Source organism: Dama dama, chromosome 24 (genome assembly GCF_033118175.1).
Source record: "Dama dama isolate Ldn47 chromosome 24, ASM3311817v1, whole genome shotgun sequence".
In the NCBI taxonomy this organism is placed as follows: domain Eukaryota; kingdom Metazoa; phylum Chordata; class Mammalia; order Artiodactyla; family Cervidae; genus Dama; species Dama dama.
In genome coordinates this window covers 51305567-51323927 of record NC_083704.1, presented here as the reverse complement: position 1 = coordinate 51323927, position 18361 = coordinate 51305567, and the positions used below count along the sequence as shown (strand labels likewise).

Below are 18361 nucleotides of genomic sequence, written 5' to 3'. Positions count from 1 at the left end.
AGGAGAATCCACCACGGAAGACTAAGTTCTTATTTATTCTCAAATGTCCTGACTACAAAAGCAGCATATTTTTTACACCAGTGTAATGTGTTCAACAAAAAAAAAGTTAAAATTCATGTATTTTCATGAAACTTAAAAGCACCTAAGTCAATAAATTATACTAAGTCTTTTATACCACAAGGTTTGTGTTGGTCTTCAATAGTGACTCTTCTGTCCATTTCACCACACAAAAGCAGCCCGCTCTCGCAGCATGCGGACGCCAAAGCGCTGCCACTCTCTCTGATAAATCCACAGTTCCTGTGTGGTATCCAAACAAGCCAACACTGCCCCTCCTTTCCAGGCAATCAGCCGGGGATCCATGTCCTAGAGAAGAAATGGCAAAGATATTTCAATGAAAACAGACAAGACATACACTTAATCATTTACTGGAATTTAGGGGCAGACTCACGCAAGACCTATTAACTAACCACAGACATTTTCTATTTCAATTCACAAGAAAAATTTTCAGTTTTTATTACTGAAGATGCTATTATTCACTACTTACTATTATTCCACGAACAGTCGCTATAGGCCAGACCATTTCTAAGGAAATAACTTATTTTGAAACTTGAGTGCAATAAATATATACCATAACCTCTCCCTCTGAATGAAAATTAAACAGAAATATTCCCTGGAATTGTCAGTGAGAATGATAAAATACAGACACAATCTGTTTCTAAATTGCTGTGTTTATGGTTTCCATGATAGTTCAAACCAAAAAGATCCTTGAAGATCAACCGGTCTAGGAACCAGCAGGAGATTCTCAATATGAAAGAGATGAAAATGGACTTGTTCTAGTTGACAGTGTGAGAACAGTCAGTCTTCTCCTTGCCCACTCCATCCTTTGACAATGTCAGAAGTCGGTCATGCTAATCTGGAGGACACAGCAGGGACTGAAAGCCAGTAATCCGGTCCCTGAGTCCATAGCTCCTTCCACATCTGTGTGACCTGCTGAAAGTAATTTTTCTACTTGCCCCAAGTCCTCGAGAACTCCCTACACACAGACTCATGCCTCCCAGGATTTTCTCTGTCCACATACAACTACAAATAATGCTGTTTCACTGGAAGAGTCTGACCTGCACCATGTACAACATACCTTGGGCCTTGTGATCACATCCACATTTTCAATAATTCGCCTGAATGAAGGTGGCATTTTATTGAGAATTCTGTGCTGCAGAAATTCTTGGGCTTTATGAAACATCAAACCACCTCCCACCACCAGGATGGAGCTGTACATCTTCTTTTTGGTTTCATCAGATGCTGAAAAGACAGTGAAATCCCTTTCACGCTTTTTCTCCATATCTACCACCACCCTAGGCCAAGCCACCATCATCCATTGCTTGGTAATGGCAGGAGCCCCTCAAAGCACTCTCCCCAACCTATCTTCGACAATGCTCCAAGGCAGCCAGAGGAACCTTGCAAAGCACAAAATGTGAGCAAGTTGCTGTCCCCACACATGCCCCGCCCCCCAACCCTGCTACTAGCAGGATTAGGACCTCAGTCTCTAAGGGGGCCTACAAAGTCCAGTGTGGTGTGCACCCACCCATTCCACAGCCTCACCCTGCTTCCTAGTCACACTGGCCTACACACAGCCTTCTTCATCTACTGAGAATGCCTTTATGCGGTAATCTGACTTGTTTTGGCCTTTGGTACTTGGTTCTATCTTTAAGAAGGCCAGGAATCAGATTCTAATACCTGACAATGTCAGCACAAAGTAGGTCCTCAACAGTTTTTGAAATGAACATGCTGCAAGATAAAACCACACCCTAGCCTGAACCCTGGAACTGCTCTCTCCCGGCTCCCCAGATGTGCTTACAACAGCAGTCTATGCTATGGAGGATGGCTTTATCCAGTCCCAGGGCTTTCCCTTCAAACAGCGAGATGGCAGTCTTCCTGGACATCAGTGCAGTGAGAGCCTCCTCAGAATCATTGCCAGCCATCAAACAGTCTCCTTGGGAGGGTCCCAGATCCACCTCCTGGGAATGCAGTCTTTCTGGAAGGTCAGAGGACTGGCCACGAAGGTCCCCTTCGAATCCAATGGGTTTGGATGCAGACTTCCGGTCAGCAGTAGCCTTCGCAGACTTTAAATCAATCAAAAGGAGAGTCGAATGGATGGTCCGACTATGACAGTGGTCAGTGTTCTCCAGCCGGATGTCCCTCCCCACCACACTGCTGGACGCTCTCTAAAACAAAGGCCTGTCCCCGTGTCGCAGACCGGACACACCCCACAGCATACAACCTAGCACCCAGTCCCCGGCCCTGGGTACCTGGGTGGGGCGGTATGCAGAAGATGAGGACATGTTAACAAAACCAAAGCAACCCCAGGCTGGCAGGGCAGACCACAGGACTTTCCTAATATTGGTTGGATTTTAAGACTGACATGTTGATGTTGATGAACTATTCCCCCATGAGTTTTTGAGTATAGTTATTTCAGTGGAATTCTTGGGCCAGTGGCTGTCATGGGCCTCATTTTCAGACCTTATCTAAGCAACCTCATGCTCAGCTTTGCGACAGGAACAAAGACCAGAGCAGGTTTACAGTCCTCCTCTCTCCATCATGAGCTGCTATTTCACTGGCAGATAAAAGCTTTAATCTGTGCCGCTGCAGCAGACATCCTACAACTAGGATCAGCTCTGGACAAAGGATTTCAGTTCCTTGCCTGTATCTACCCACCTTTCATGTGATAATTTAAAAACAGGTGAGAAAAAAAAATAGGTGAGATTTTACTGAAAATACTACTGGAAAAATACTCAAAAGTAGGAAAAGTGCAGAAATAATACACACCGAAAGGGAAGCATCATCATTAAATTAACTTTTACATGTGTGGAGTAGTATTCTGAAAATAGATGTTTGCTGAACAAAGAAATCTGCCATCTGGATTTTAAATGTAGACTTCATCTATGGTTCTAAAAATAGTATCAGCTTTAGCATACTATCAGACTGCAGTCATTGCAACGATCCATTAAGTGTGGGCAAACTTCTCTCTCAGGCACGAAACTATCTGCTCTCACCCCGAATTACCACAGACCTGTTCCTGCTTGCTCTGCGTGGCCAGCAGGTACTGTTCATCGTGAGGATCCTCAGGGTCACCCTGGGATCTGTGCTGTAAAGTTGTCATTTTCTGTCCAACGATTCCAAAAGTTGCTGGATAAAACAAAGCCATTGGAGCCTGTGCAGGGAAGGAAAAGAATGACTAATCAAGGCTGCTGCCTCCTGAAAAAACTGACCCGTTAAATAAATTGTGTCCTTGCAAAAACGAAATTGGCAGGTCAGATCCTGGAAGTCAGGTTGAGTAAGCATTCTCTTTTGGAAGGAGCATTATTTCTTCAGTGTGTAATGGGCTCCATCATTAAACTGAATGGGTGATACACCACCTGAGAGAGAAATCTCAAAGTGAATGCAAAATAAGTGCCTAGTAAACTACTTTATAATTCCTAGAATGATGCCTCTCTCTAAATAGCAACTCCTCACACAGTGGCTAATTAAAAAGATGGCTCAGATCTCTTCTAATCTATACTCCATCAGTGGTTTAAATGCTGGGCTAGCAGCTAATTTACATCCAGTTGGTATTCTGACTTCATGAGGTTTCCAGCAAATACACATTCTCTCAATCTGACTGAACTTGGCTGCCTTTCTTTCTACCCATGGGAAACATACACCCATACGTTACCTGGAGTTTTTCATCTCCCAATCGAAACTGGTAAAGAAGGGCAGGGGAATCTGGATGTCGAATCTGAAACTCATGGTCTTGAAGCCCAGAGATGTCCTGAATCCGGGGAATGATGCTGTCAGTGAATCAGGAAAAGTGCACGCCAACTCTACAAATAACAAGTCTCTCTGCGGTCTAAATCTCATCCACGAACTTTTACGTGGGTGAAAGTTGCCCTACAACTTTCTACCACTCCCACTGAAACTTCAAAAACAGGACTTCAACTGTACCTTGTTTCTCTTTCAACATTTCTGAAATTGCCACCATCTGAATTTCTGGTTTCTTTCATTATCAATATACATGAATACAAACAATGTCCAAAGCAACAAGCAAATTCCCTCAATAACTGGGAAATGTTACCCTGTTCTACATTTCTCAAAAAAATTTTTACTCAGAATTTTATTACTTGGACAAGGTTTTTTTAAAAAAAGTCTAAAACGAACAGTATAAAAAGGTAGCAGTTCATATACAGCAATGATTAAATGCTGACTGTTCACAGCAGTAAGAAAGTGCTTCAAATGATTCCAGTTTATTAACTGTACCTATGTATCTACCCGCTACTATTCATTACATCTTGGAGAAGGAAATGGCAACCCACTCTGGTGTTCTTGCCTGGAGAATCCCAGGGACGGGGGAGCCTGGTGGGCTGCCGGCTGTGGGGTCGCACAGAGTCGGACACGACTGAAGCGACTTAGCAGCAGCAGCATTCATTATATCTACAGGTTATTCTTTATCCTTAGAATGATCATAGATCCTAAGAGAGAAATCTACTCTCTTAAAAAAAACTAGCTGTGTTTTCCTGAGTATGAGATACTTCTGTATGGGTCTGATCTTATCAAAAATCTCTCACTTCTTAATAGCTTCAGCCTCAAGGTTTTATCAATTTGGGTTGAATGGGTAGCATAGTACTGTTAATTTTTTAATTATCCTTAAATATTTTCAATTTTTCCTGAAAACAAAAATAATCAGCAATTTTGATTTTGCTCCCACCTGATCCAAATGACAAAAGGTTTCTTTAAGGTGCTGCAGAAGAAGGCAATCCATTTTATTTGTTAACTGGCATTCTCTGTAAGGGAAACCAGCTCGTTGCATCAGCCAGTAAAAGCATCTTGACACATCAGATCCACCATATGCCAGACAGAGCCTAGAGTTAAGAGAAAAGGGCAGCTAAAAAGATGCAAAGGGTGTTCCAAAAACTCAATTAGGCACAGCAAAACAGCAAGTTTCAAGAAATGTTTTAAGGATAAGGTAAAGAATGAAAGGGCAGAATGGATGTAATGGAGAGAAAGGAAACTAGAAAAAACCAGTGGTAAGCATCGAGAAGTAAAAAATGCTACTTACAAAAAATCCAAGAGACAGAATACACATTAAGTCCAGCTCATTGCCAAGTTCATATGTAAAGCATATGACAGTTGTTTGCCTATCTATGCTTACTGGCAATAATAGAGATGGCAGGGAATAATATCATAAGACAAATCTCTCTTGTGGGAGAAAAACTCAGAGGATACTAGCCACTAACTGAACATTTCCACCACCTGGAAGGATCACTGCTGTGTTGTTTCAGTGGCAGAAGACCTGGGGTCCAGTGTTCTCTCTATATTTCAAGAAGCAATGGCATTACGTAATACAAATGGAAGAGCTCAAACAATTCAATCAGGGTTTGACAATGTACTGTAACCTAGGAGGTAATAGCTTAACTTTTCTCAAGGACTGCTTAGACCCTCTTTTAAGTTTGTTTCTATGCCTTAAGTCAAACTACCTATGCGAGTGACAGGAAGAATAAAATCATCCTGAAGAAGCCATCCCGGAAGCACAAAATGCTGTAGAGAACTGGTTATACGCACTGCCTGACATGCTCACCTGTGCTGGGCTTGTCTCAGATAAGCCAGCTGCAAACCTGCTCCGGCTAGTTACTTTATTAATTCTTCTATCAGTGATGATGTACTGAACGGACTGGACCACCACAAAGCTACTCCTCACTCATCAAAAATAATTTGACAAGCAAAGCAAATACTCAGGAGACCCTGGTGGCCTGGTGGTTAGGATTCTGAGCTTTCACTGCTGTGGCCTAGGTTCAATCCCCGGTCAGGGGACTGAGATCCCACAAGCTATACGGTGTGGCCAAAAAGAAAAGAGAAAGAAAAGCAAATACTCAAAATGCTAGGTAGAGAATTTAAACCTAAAAACCTACTATCTCCTAAATGACCTGCCTATATAGAGCTTTGCTGTGAGTGTGACTGCCACACCAGTGAAAGACACGGAGCTAACACACACACTTCTCCTGGGGAAAAGCACACAGCACACACCAGGGCTTTCATGACCCCAGTGATGTGAGCTCACACTGTTGCTGCTTTTAGTACTTAAGTCGTGTGCCAACTCTCTGCGATCCCACGGCCTATGGCCTGCCAGGCTCCTCTGTCCATGGGGCTCCCCAGCCAACAAAACTGGAGTGGGTTGCTATTTCCTTCACCAGGGGATCTTCCTGACCCAGGAACTGAACCTGCGTCACTTGCATTGGCAGGCAGGTTCTTTACCACTGAGCCACCCAGGAAGCCCGGGCTCATATCAGAGGGTTCCAATGGGCAGTTTATAGCCTTGTTCAAATTTGCACTTCCACAATCTCGCTGGCTTCATTTAAAAAAAAAAAAAGAAAGAAAAGTGAATATATAATTCCTTAGAAAAACTTCTAACTCAAGATGCTTTTAGTCGAATAGGCTGTGAAGGAAGAGGAAGCAGAGAATACCTCCTCCCAAGCTCCTCACCGAGTGTTCCGATGAGAGACCCCATCCTCCACACAGCACACACTTGTCTTCTGGTCTCCGACATCTACGATACACGTGCTGCTTAAGCCACTTCCAAAGGTGGCGCACACAGACTCCTGATGGACCACGATCCCTGAAAAACAAAAGGCAGAGGGATGATCAGCTGGGGAGCAGGAAAGATCCTATAACAAATATCTAATTAAGTCTTCGAACCCCCAGGCAAGCATCACTGACCCTCCCAGAATAAGCATTTCAGTGAAGCCTGAGTTAAATCAACTGTGTCAGGAAAAAACAAAACAATCTCATTTCAGGCAGGTTTCCCTGGAATAACAGACATACCTGAAAAACCCATCTTCATTAGGATCATATTCACTAATTCTTTCACATGCTGTTTATTATAGATATCAGGAATTAACAAGATACATCTATAATACTAAAAAGAAGAACAAAGGAGAAAAAGATAAAATGGTTAATATTCAAGTCAAGTGAAAACAAATTTCACCACTCCTGTCCTCAGAGAGGATTCTCTCTAAAGAAGCAGCAATGGCTAGAGGCCCAAAGTAAAAGCTCAAAGTTCTCTGCTATCTTCTAGGTTTTATTTAAAAAAAAAAAAAGTTTAACTTTTGTGGACTTTTTTTTCCTTTTGAATTATTTAAAACTTGTGAAATGAAAAATAAGACAACTGCTGTGTCCAAAAAAGGTCCAGAGAGAAGATATAAACTCAAGCAAGTTTGCTGATTGCAGAGCAATAGAAATACCAAGAACCAAACAAAATGAGAGAAAAAAAATGAAAGCACCAGAGGGGAATTTAGTAAAGGAAAAAAAGATATCCTTAACACCTTAAAGTAGAGAAGGCTTCAAGGACACCGTCTTACAAAGAACTGAGTACAGTGTACTTTTATTGACCAAGAACCTTTAAAGACAATCCAGTAACTGGGAATTTCAGTTTACCTTTAAATCTTTCAGTGGGATTTCCAAGTATTTTTGTATTGCATGAGACCATATTACTTCAATATCGGCCAGAACAGCTGTGAGAGAGCCCCCAGGTCCTGGGTGAATATTTAACTGACCTCTTCTGATAGGCCAGTGAATATTGTAACAGTCCAAAGGATTAACGTACAGGGCCTGGAAACGATGGGGAGATGAATACATTGTTAGAACTCTTCTCTCAGGGTTTCCCAGATTCACATTCAAAAGCCAAAGGCCAGAAGTGATCATTAACATTTGCTGACTGTTCTCATGTTGAGAGTGGAGTGTCTAATATCTCAGGGGCCAGTGTGACTATCTGCTCCTCGGGGCAAGATTACAGAATGCTTGGAAACGACGAGAACTGGGTGGCAAAGCACATGATTTTACAAACAGGACCTGGGTTTTCTTCTTCCCTCTCATTGTAAACAAGTCTCCTACCTCTTCTCCCACCAAAAACTCAGGGTGATGAGATGTGTTTGTCCACTTATTTCCAGAGCAGTGATCTAAAATAGCGGGTCGCATCTGCTTGTTGTAGGAACGTGCCTGAAACAAAGGAACATCAGAAAATTCTCTGAGTCTATGCAAGAAAAAAAGCGGCTGCCCTCTTCTCCTCTCTCACAGAGTAGATACAGTGGCAGATTTTAATCATGAATCCAAGATAGGTGACAAAATAGGGATTGGTCACAAGTGGATTCTCCCACCCTTTTCCACAACCTTGATTTTTCCTGTCATGTTAACACTTAGGCTGTGATTTACAGCCAGTCTAAAATGAATATTGCACTCTGCTGAAACTTGAATATAGATTTATATATTGGGTTAACCAAACAGTTCATTTGGTTGTTTCTGTAAGATGGCTCAAGTAGCAGTTAGCTGTCTTTAACTTTATTCAAAACAATTGTTAGAATATGTTGTGATAGCTATAACATCAGTGTGCATTTAAAACAAAAACTTGTCAAAACGGGTGAATTTTTGTGTAGCCATCTTAATATTGATGATGGAAAAAAAAGGGCAACGTTTTCTGCATAGTATGCTTCGTTATTTCAAAAAAGGTAAAAATGCAACTGAAATGCAAAGAAAGATATGTGCAGTAATATGGAGAAGGTGCTGTGACTTATCGAATGTGTTAAAAGCGGTTTGCAAAGTTTCACACTGGAGATTTCTCACTGGACAATGCTCCCCGGTCCAGTAGACCAGTGGAAGTTGATAGGGATCAAGTCGAGATATTACTGGAGAATAATCAACATTATACCATAAGGGAGAGAGCCAACATACTGAAAATATTCCAATTGAGCAATGAGTAACATTTGTACCAGCTTGGTTATGTTAACTGTTTTGATGTGGGATTGAAAGGGAGTCCTGTATTATGACCTCCTGGAAAACCAAATAATTCATTCTAACAAGTACTGCTCCCAATTAGACCAACTGAAAGAAGCACTTGTTGAAAAGCATCCAGAATTAGGCAACAGAAAATGCATAATCTTCCATCAGGATAATGTAAGACCACATGTTTTTCTATATGGAAACACTACTATAGCTTGGATGGGAATTTCTGATTCATCTGCTGTTTTTACCAGACACCACACCTTTAGATTTCCATTTATTTACAAAATTTTTAGTGGAAAAAATTTCAGATCCCTGGAAGTCTGTAAAAGGCACTTGCAACAGTTCTTTGCTCAAAAAGATAAAAAGTTTTGGGAAGACAGAATTATGAAGTTGTCTGAAAAACGGTAGAAGGCAGAACAAAACAGTGAACACATTCAATAAAGTTCTTGGTAAAAATGAAAAATTTGTCTTTTATTTTTACTTAAAAACTGAAGGGACTTTTTGGCCATAAAGACTTGTGTCCATCCCCAGCAGTACTGGTCTATCACACTAAAAAGGACAAACGTAGTAAGAATACAGCTTCGGATCAAGATGCTGGAATCACACACTTAAGACTCTCACGTAAACCAAATTTTCATCAACTTGACATAAGAAACACTACCTTACAAATTGTTTGGCTTGCCTAGACATTTGTACCCCAATTCAGGTATTCTGCAGGTGGTTATAAATGGTTTTCTTTCCTTTTTAAAGAAAATCCCATCTTTAATAATTTGCATAATAAAATAGGGAGTGCACACGAATGGTTATGACATAATAGCAGTGGTCAAGGAATGAATCTGAAGAAAGAGCTGAGACCCAACCTGCTCAGGGGACACAGGAATCCGTCTTGTACCATTTGACATCTTTTTAGACCATATTGCTTGATCCACCATTTTAAGGCCATTTTGCCTTTGTTCATTACTTTCAGGTTTCTGGCAGAAAAGAAACAGTGTTGAACAGTATAAATGATTTAGTGAAAAAGAGAAAGTAATGACAAAATACTAATTTAATCTAGCAAGAGGAAATGCTCCCTCATCAACAAGCATGTCCTTCACTTATGTCACATATGTTAACCCTAAGAATTCAAAGTAACCTTTTTATCATTTATTAAAAAAAAAAAAATCAGAAAAGCACCATCACCATAAACCAACTGTTGCAAATATCTATAACCTCTAGGGACTTCTGACTTAATATCAGAGCATAGCTACTTTAAACTTACCAAGTATTTCAAGACTCTTCCATTTATCGATATAATTTTCATGCTTACAATTTTATAGCAATATTTTTTCCTACATGTGTCACTTCACTTAGTTAATGAGAATTCAAGTTATTGTGATATTGCAAAGAACATTCCATAAATACTTTTGAAAAGATTATTTTATTTCTATTTTTACTCCTGAGATTTAGTCCCTAAGACAGAATTAGAAGATCCAAAAATATAAGTGAGTTTTAAACCCTTACATTGTCAAGTTATAGTTAAGCTTAGAAATGGACCTAAGGATGGTTTGCTAGTTATGCTAGAAAATGAAACCCTAAGACCTACCATCAGAATTATAGAAACTGGAAGTTCCTAAAACTACCCTTGATTTAAAGCTTAAAAGTGGATTATAATGTAATATACATATTTAATACCTATCACGAAAAATTTTCCTGTTAATTATCACCTGCACAATAGGACACTTACTGCATCCTAAGTAAATGCTTACCCCAAGGACATACTATTTTTTGCCTTTAAATTATGATTTAACCTAAGATTATAACAAGTGCTTATTGGAGGAATTCAATTTGCTACAGATTGAAAATATAAGCTCAATATAAACTCTAAATATCTAGAAGAAAAAATACGGCAGTTAGTTAACAGACACCTGGATGCATCACTTTAAGAAAGTGACAATTCTGTATTCTCCACTAAAAATCAGCTTCATCAATACCCAATTCATCCTGACGGGTTAGAAAAATTAGTTTTCTTTTGTTACAATTATTTCTGTACAATCTAATATTGTTAGCTCTGATAAAAAATTATATTTGTAACCCTGAACAATGTCATTATTTTAAGATACATTAAAGCTAACAAGATGTTGTTCAAGATTATGACATACACTGAATATCTAAGCCCTCCCAAGGAGACAACCTTAGGCCTTCTCTCCAGGTCCGACATTTCGTGTGTGTGTGTGGTGTTCTGTTTTGTCCACACAGCGTGACTTGTGGGATCTTAGTTCCCTGACTAGGGACTGAACTTGGCCCCTTGGCAGCAAAATCAGAGTCTTAACCACTGACTGCCAGGGCATTCCCTCCGAGCCCTCCACTCGGACTTACATTCAGTCCCTCTCTTAGGAGCCAGTTGTCCTTGTACAGCGGCTGCCCTTGTTGTTTGTGTCTTCGTGCAATGACGTGAGGAATGCTGGCAGGAAGTGTGTCTGTGGCTCGACCAATCCTCAGAGTTGTGGAACCTGGATGTATGACAACGATGAAGTTGCTCTGGATTTGCTGTAAATATAAAACATGGGAGTGTGACTTTAGTAAGTAACATAGATGGGAACAGACTAGACTAAGAAGTTAGTTTCCTGTAATGACTATCAGACTCAAAGGTATCAAAATAATTCAGGAAAAGGAGTTCTCTGAGAGCCCGCCTAAATGCAAACTCATTTTGTATCTGTGTTTCGAGGATCTGACTCATGGCACATAGGTCAACAAATCTTTGTTTAAATGAATGAAATCCTAAGTACCCAGTGCAAATCAAGCTATGATTTGGGGGTGTTTCTGTGCTAAGCACTACAGGTATAATCGTGACAAGGACAAGGTCCCACCCACTAGAGAGCCTTCTATTTACTAAAGAAGACAGTTAAGTAAGGAATAAGAGTGTGGGGAATACTATGACTCATGAAGTCATAGTGGGTTCCCTACATCTGAACACCTAAAGATCCTTGTTAAAAAGACAAACTAAAAAAGACCCTCAGGCTTCACTACAAACTTTCTGATTCAGAATCTTCTGGGAGAGACAGCCTAGGAATCTGCAATTTACAAAAGCTCCTGGGGTAATCAGTATCATCGCTCAGATGTGACAATACTCGTTGAGTAGGTGAGGAAAGAAATGTAGTATTAGAACAGAATCACTGTTTCTAATGCAGGAAAGTAAGGCTCAAAACAGGAATCATTTTCGAGAATGAGCATAAACTGTATTTTGGTCACTGTTTTTTAAATACTTTACCCTTATTGACTCTGTGCTATTTACCTAATCTGGTAAGAGTTTGGAGTTAAAAAGCCAGAGTTCACAATTCTATTTTGTATGTCTGCCTTTCACCACCCGTACTTGGGAGATAGTCAACAAGGATTGACAAAGCACAAATCAAGACAGTGGGCTAAAGATCCATAGTTCTCAAGGGAGAAGAATATAACCTGAATGACTGGGGAACCTTTACCATGGAAACATGCTGAGGGACTCAGTGGGGGACTCAAAGGGACTCCAACAATCCTTTTGACAAACAGATGCCTGTTGAGAATGGCCTTTCCAGCATGACTCCTCAGCCAGCACCTACTCCTTTCCACCCATTGGCTACAGTTCTGTCTTCCTGGCATGCCCCCTCTCAAAACATTTCTGTAACTTGTCGCTAAGATACAGTTCAGAACCTCCAAGATCAGGACCCTGCCTATTTCTCTAGCTTTCCTCTAGAACTACTTCCTTTTCAGTCTCTTGGTCTTCCGAATCCAGACGTCTCCTGATTTCTTAGCTTACAGGGCTGACCGTCAGGCCTGCACAGAGGCACTTCCCTTCGTCTGCAATGTTTTTTCTCCCTTTTAATTCGTACTCTTCCCTTCAGGTCTTAAGTTAAACGTCATTAGACCAGGTGTTATTATCTTATGGCACACCTCCTTTTCATGACACTTGTCATTCTTACAATGATTTGCTGTCTGCTCTCCCAGAAGACAAAACCTTCATGTAAGAGGGGACTGTTACTGTCTCGTTCACTACTCTATGCCCAGGGCATGGCACAGAGGTTATCTGTTGAATGGTGATGGCACCATCTCACAAGGCCTGGTGCTATTCAGCAGACTCCTCAAGCTTTTGTGTGTTATGGCAGACAAACATATATCTAGGAGACTGAGTTAAACCGATGAGGCTGCTTGCCATCTGGGACAGGGTGGTGATGGTTGAGTTGCTAAGTCGTGTCTGACTCTTCCGCAACCCCATGGATCACAGTCCCCCAGGCTCTTCTGTCCACGGGATTTCCCAGGCAAGAATACTGGAGTGGGTTGCCATTTCCTTCTCCAGGGGATCTTCCAGACCCAGGGATCAAACCTGCATCTCCTGCTTGGCAGGCGTACTCTTTACCAATGAGTTACCTGGGAAGCCTGCCATCAGGGACACCTGTACCCCATCAATGGTACACAGGCTGCAGGACACTGATTGGGAAGCTCTGGGGTAGTAAATACAGTTTTCCAAAGTCTGGACAAGGACTTTTTAATAATTACATATTTATTTTAACATATTAGAAAATAACTAGCCAGTGAGCCCTACATATCATTTCCTGGACATTACTGCTTAAGAAAAGATTCAGAAGGAAAAAAAAAAGGCATTCAGCAAATAACAGTAGAGGTGCCACAGAGGATATGGAAAAACCAAAAGGTGCTACATGACTGACTGATGATAAGCAAATATTCCAACAGCGGTTAAGGGCCCAGGCTCTGGATTCACAGATATGGCTTCAAATTCAGACAGTGCCACTTCTTGGCTCTGACTGAAGTTCCTACCTCAGAGAGCTACTATGAGGATTAAAAGAGTTGATCATGCAGCTCGGAGTCTGGCTAGCTCTTCCAAAGTTCCCCTTCAGAAGAGGCCAGGCTCTGCCTTATACCACTCTCATGAGGACACCCCTCTTAAGATCTCCAGTCTCATTTCTTGCTCTCTCTTCCTCCTTCATTCCAGACATTCTCACCTCCAACACTTTCCTAGGATCTCTTGGCCCAGGTCTCCTCCACGATGTTCTCCTGCCCTCACACTCCCTATTGCTAACTCCTAAGTATCTTTTAGGTCTTTGTATAGGTGTCAGCTGCATGGAAAAAACTGTCCCAAACTGTCAGGGTTGGAGGGGGTATCTGCTGTGTGTGTCCAATACTTCCCCCTGAAAAACATTTACTTCTGCTTCATTAACCATGCTAAAGCCTTTGGGCTGTGTGGATCACAGCAAACTGGAAAATTCTTAAAAGAGATGGAATACCAGACAACTTTACCTGCCTGCTGAGAAACCTGTACGGTCAAGAAGCAACAGTTGGAACCAGACATGGAACAACAGACTGGTTTAAAATTGGGAAAGAAGTACATCAAGGCTGTATATTGTCACCTTGCTTATTTAACTTTTACGCAGAGTACATCATGTAACATGCCAGGCTGGATAAATCACAAGCAGGAATCAAGACTGCTAGGAGAAATATTAATAAACTCAGACATGCAGATGATACCATTTTAATGGCAGAAAGTGAAGAGGAACTAAAGCGCCTTTTGATGAAGGTGAAAGAGGAGAGTGAAAAAGATGGCTTAAAACTCAACATTCAAAAAACTAAGATCATGGCATCTATTGCTATTATTTCATGGCAAACACATGGCGAAAAAAATGGAAACAGTGACAGACTTTATTTTCTTGGGCATCACTGCAGACGGTGACTGCAACCATGAAATTAAGACGCTTGCTTCTTGGAAGAAAACCTATGACTAACCTAGACAGCATGTTAAAAAGCAGAGACATCACTTTTGGTTGGTCAACAAAGGTCCATATAGTCAAAGCTGTGGTTTTTCCAGTAGTTATGCGAGGATTTGAGAGTTGGACCATAAAGAAAGCTGAGCACTGAAGAATTGATGCGTCTGAACTGTGGTGCTGGAGAAGACTCTTGAGAGTCCCTTGGACTGCAAGATCTAACCAGTCCATCCTAAAGGAAATCAACCCTGAATATTGATTGAAGGCACTGATACTGAAGCTGAAACTCCAAAACTTTGGCCACCTGATGCGAAGAGCTGACTCATTTGAAAAGACCCTGATGCTGGGAAAGATTGAGGGTAGGAGAATAAGGGGACGACAGAGGATGAGATGGTTGGATGGCATCATCCGACTCGACGGACATGGGTTTGGGTGGACTCCGGGAGTTGGTGAAAGACAAGGAGGCCTGGTGTGCTGCAGTCCATGGGGTCGCAAAGAGTCGGACACGACTTAGCGACTGATCAACAAAAATGGTGCTCTGCACTAGCCATCCCACATCAGGCCTTGTTACCTACTGCCCCAACTCAACTGGAGCTTTCTCCTCCCGCCTCCTGCTCGCAAAGTGGAAGAATCCTAGAGAGTGGGAACTGGGAAGGCCCCGACACACCATCCAGTCTGCTCCCTCAACCATAGGACAGTGAAGTACAGCCCAGTCCGGGTCCCACGGTCCGGAAGGGGCTCCTACTGCAGTTGCTCGGGGCGACCGGTGGGGACGCAGGGACCGCGCCGTCTGCCAGGGCCCTCGGGGCGAACGGGAAATGACCCCCTTGCACCACCCACCCGGGTGGGGGCCCGAAGCCTCGAGTCGCTCGCCAGTCTCCTCCCCTCGCCCAGCCCCGCGGCCCCCGCCCGGCCCGGAAGCCGAGTCCCAGGCCCGCCCCCGCCGCCTCACCTCCTGCAGCGACTCCGGCACCAGTGCGGGCACGATGGGTCGCTTCACTCCGCGCTGCTCCTTCTCCTTCTCCCCGCCCTTCTCCTTCCCGTTCTCCGCCTCTCCCTTCTCCGCCTGGGTCATGTCGGCCGCTGACGCCGCTCCAGTCCCTGGCTTCAGTGACGCGACGCGAATGCCAGAGAATTGGTCTCAGCGCAGACGATACCTCCCGAGCGACTGCCCACAGACAAGGCGGCCGCCAGGCGTCGGCCCAGAGGCTTCCGGGAAGGCGGAAGGGCGGAGCTGCTCGGAGCGGGCGGGGTGGGGAGTGGATTGGGCGGATGCTTCTGCGATTGGTTCTGGCTGCAGCGTGCCGGCCGCCTACTTGTGTTTTGTTTTGCGTACTTGCTGTTGAATCGGGGATACCTAGCATCTCGCTTACACCTCACTCGTGTTTCTTCTGGCTTCTCAGACAACGTGCATGATTTTAGTCCTCGTTCTTCACTGACTGTGCTCAGTCCGGCCTCGGATGTTAGTATTGCCTGGAGAGTTTAGGGCACAGTTCTTGGAGGACTTGATCCAGTTTCATGGCTTTAAGTATGAAGATAACTCCCAAATATGTATTTCCAGTTTGGATCTCTCCCTGATAACCAATTGCTTCTTTAGTATCTTCACTTAGATGTCTACAAGGTATTGCAAACATATACAAAATGGAACTCTTGATCCCCCATATCTACTCTCACTTAAACCATCCTCAGCAAGTTTCACTGTTTCTTCAGTCACCCACATCTTCTACAACCAAACCCACCAGCAAATCCCAGTCTCTGAAATATGCCTTCAATGCAACCACCTCTCCACCCCTACTACCATTACCTAGTCCAATCTACTATCTCACTTGGACCACAACATCTTCTAAATGCAATTCCATGCTTCCAATCTTGTCCTCCTGTGATCTGGTCTTCATACAAACCAGTGTATTAATGCCCCTACACTCCTATTTCCAGGCAGAGTTGAATAAATGCTTACAAATGGATACAAAAACACTTTTACCTGAACACCTTGGATCCAAAGACTGTTAAACACAAAATAGAATTGTATTATTCATTTTTTCATAACTATTTCAGTGCCTATTACACATAGCCACTGTTCAAAGCACTGGGATAAAGAAGAAAAATCCCTAACCAAATAGAGCTTTCATTCTAGTGAAAGAAGAAGAGTTACCTGCATTTAGATGGGGTTAAAGCCAACAGGTAGCATCTTTAGAACTAAAATTGGCAGACAGCACTGAAGTCCATAATTTTAAAGACCATTTATCAAACGTATATTCTGTAGCTCAGGTCTGTTGGTTATGGCTTTATAAGTACCCTGCTAATTACATTTGGTAGCAAATAAGACATACTGTATTAAAGATCCATGGGATAGGTTTTAAGATTAAAAATTAATTCAAGAGCATAGATATCATATGCATACTATTGAAATAAGCACAGTGATTTATTTATAAATGAAAACAAAAAACCCAACAATGAACAATATTTCATAAGTTGAAAAAGGTGACACTAATAGTATTTAATACCCAGTCTTTTATTTCCCTTCAAATTTGCAGCTTTTTGAGTTTTAATTATATAAAGATGAGAAGTTGAGAAGTCAGCTTTGTAACCTAAAAATATTTACTTATTAAAACTATATTAACACTTTCACAGACGATACAAAAAAAGATGAGACAAACGTGCATTTATAGAACTGCGTGTCAGTCATGCCAGATCCCTGCGGAGGGAATTCCCAGCATGACCTCATTCGTCTGTGAGGACACAGAGCAATCCTTGTTTAGACGTACACATTCATCTAACTTGTCCGGCATGATCAGCACTCCATTTCTTGATGGTTTCTTTCTATTAATGTGCACGTCCAGTTGTCTGCTTCTTAGAGCAGACATTTACCTAAAAGAAAACATTATAATAGTTACTAATTGGTAATTCAGATCTGTATGAAAAACTCAGTCACTGCATGTTGTAAAACCTTCTTCAAAAGACATCTTGATTCAAAAGATAAGTTTTCAAGGGTTAAGATATAAATATTTTTCCAAATAAGACATCTGAGTATAAAATGCTGTGACTTCTATTTTCCTAAAGAAAGCCTTCCTAAGGAGGCATTTTCAAAATGAAATCTCTGGAGAACTACAGACTGTAAGTTACCTTCCTCATCCACCGGCCATTGGAGGAGGATTAGGGCCCTGCAGATGATTAATTCGACCCATTCTTCTCCTGGGGGGGTTTCCTGGTGGCCTAAGATAAGAAAAGTTAATTTCTACTGTTTAGTAGGTTCTTTTCAAACACTCAAATAGATCCTTTTCTTAATTTAAAATAGGAACTACCATTTAGATCTGAGTTGAAAATTCAAATACTGCAAGAGACCAGACACATTACACAAATGAGGAAAAGTGAGTCAAGCAAGAATTACGATAAACTGAACAACATCTATAAATGCCTACCTGAAACCCAACTCCAGGTTATTTTAGCCATATGGAAACAAAAGCCTCACCCAGTGCTGCTGGATCTTGAGATTTCCATTAGCAGCTGGAAATCTACAGACTCTAAAGTGAAATCTCCAGATTTTAATGTTGACCATCACTTTTCATTCTCTAATTTAGACTTTTCCCATAGGATATTTGATGTATTTAGCTTTGTCAGATTAACTCAGATTATCAGATCAGAGGCAACTTGATTTACAGTAATGCATTAATTTTGTAAAATAGAATTTAAGCCTTTAAATGAGCCTATGTCTGTCTGCCTATTTTTAATTTAATAAATTACACAGAGGGATAAAAACATCTTTTATTAATTTAAGAAGTTATACCCTCTTCCATCATCATATCTGGAATCAGATGAGCTTCCGTAGCCTC

At 41.8% G+C, this 18361-nt stretch overlaps 1 protein-coding gene across 2 annotated transcripts in view; it reads right to left on the bottom strand.

Annotated features, from left to right (window-relative positions):
* Window positions 1-18361, bottom strand: part of ACTR8 (actin related protein 8) — a 26962-nt gene extending 8601 nt beyond the window's left edge. Inside the window, exons 1-15 of one of the 2 annotated variants that reach the window (XM_061128347.1) lie at window positions 18316-18361; window positions 17655-17744; window positions 15484-17399; window positions 11158-11328; window positions 9663-9773; window positions 7918-8022; window positions 7462-7635; window positions 6850-6943; window positions 6511-6643; window positions 4739-4892; window positions 3710-3805; window positions 3068-3208; window positions 1856-2120; window positions 1136-1299; window positions 176-363 (exon numbers count right to left, since the gene is read on the bottom strand). In XM_061128347.1, the coding sequence (XP_060984330.1) occupies window positions 220-363; window positions 1136-1299; window positions 1856-2120; window positions 3068-3208; window positions 3710-3805; window positions 4739-4892; window positions 6511-6643; window positions 6850-6943; window positions 7462-7635; window positions 7918-8022; window positions 9663-9773; window positions 11158-11328; window positions 15484-15606 (1875 nt within the window). In that variant the 5' untranslated portion in view covers window positions 15607-17399; window positions 17655-17744; window positions 18316-18361 and the 3' untranslated portion in view covers window positions 176-219. Of the gene's footprint in view, window positions 1-16; window positions 364-1135; window positions 1300-1855; window positions 2121-3067; window positions 3209-3709; window positions 3806-4738; window positions 4893-6510; window positions 6644-6849; window positions 6944-7461; window positions 7636-7917; window positions 8023-9662; window positions 9774-11157; window positions 11329-15483; window positions 17400-17654; window positions 17745-18315 lie in introns of those variants that run through there. The other variant, XM_061128346.1, reaches the window with a different exon arrangement.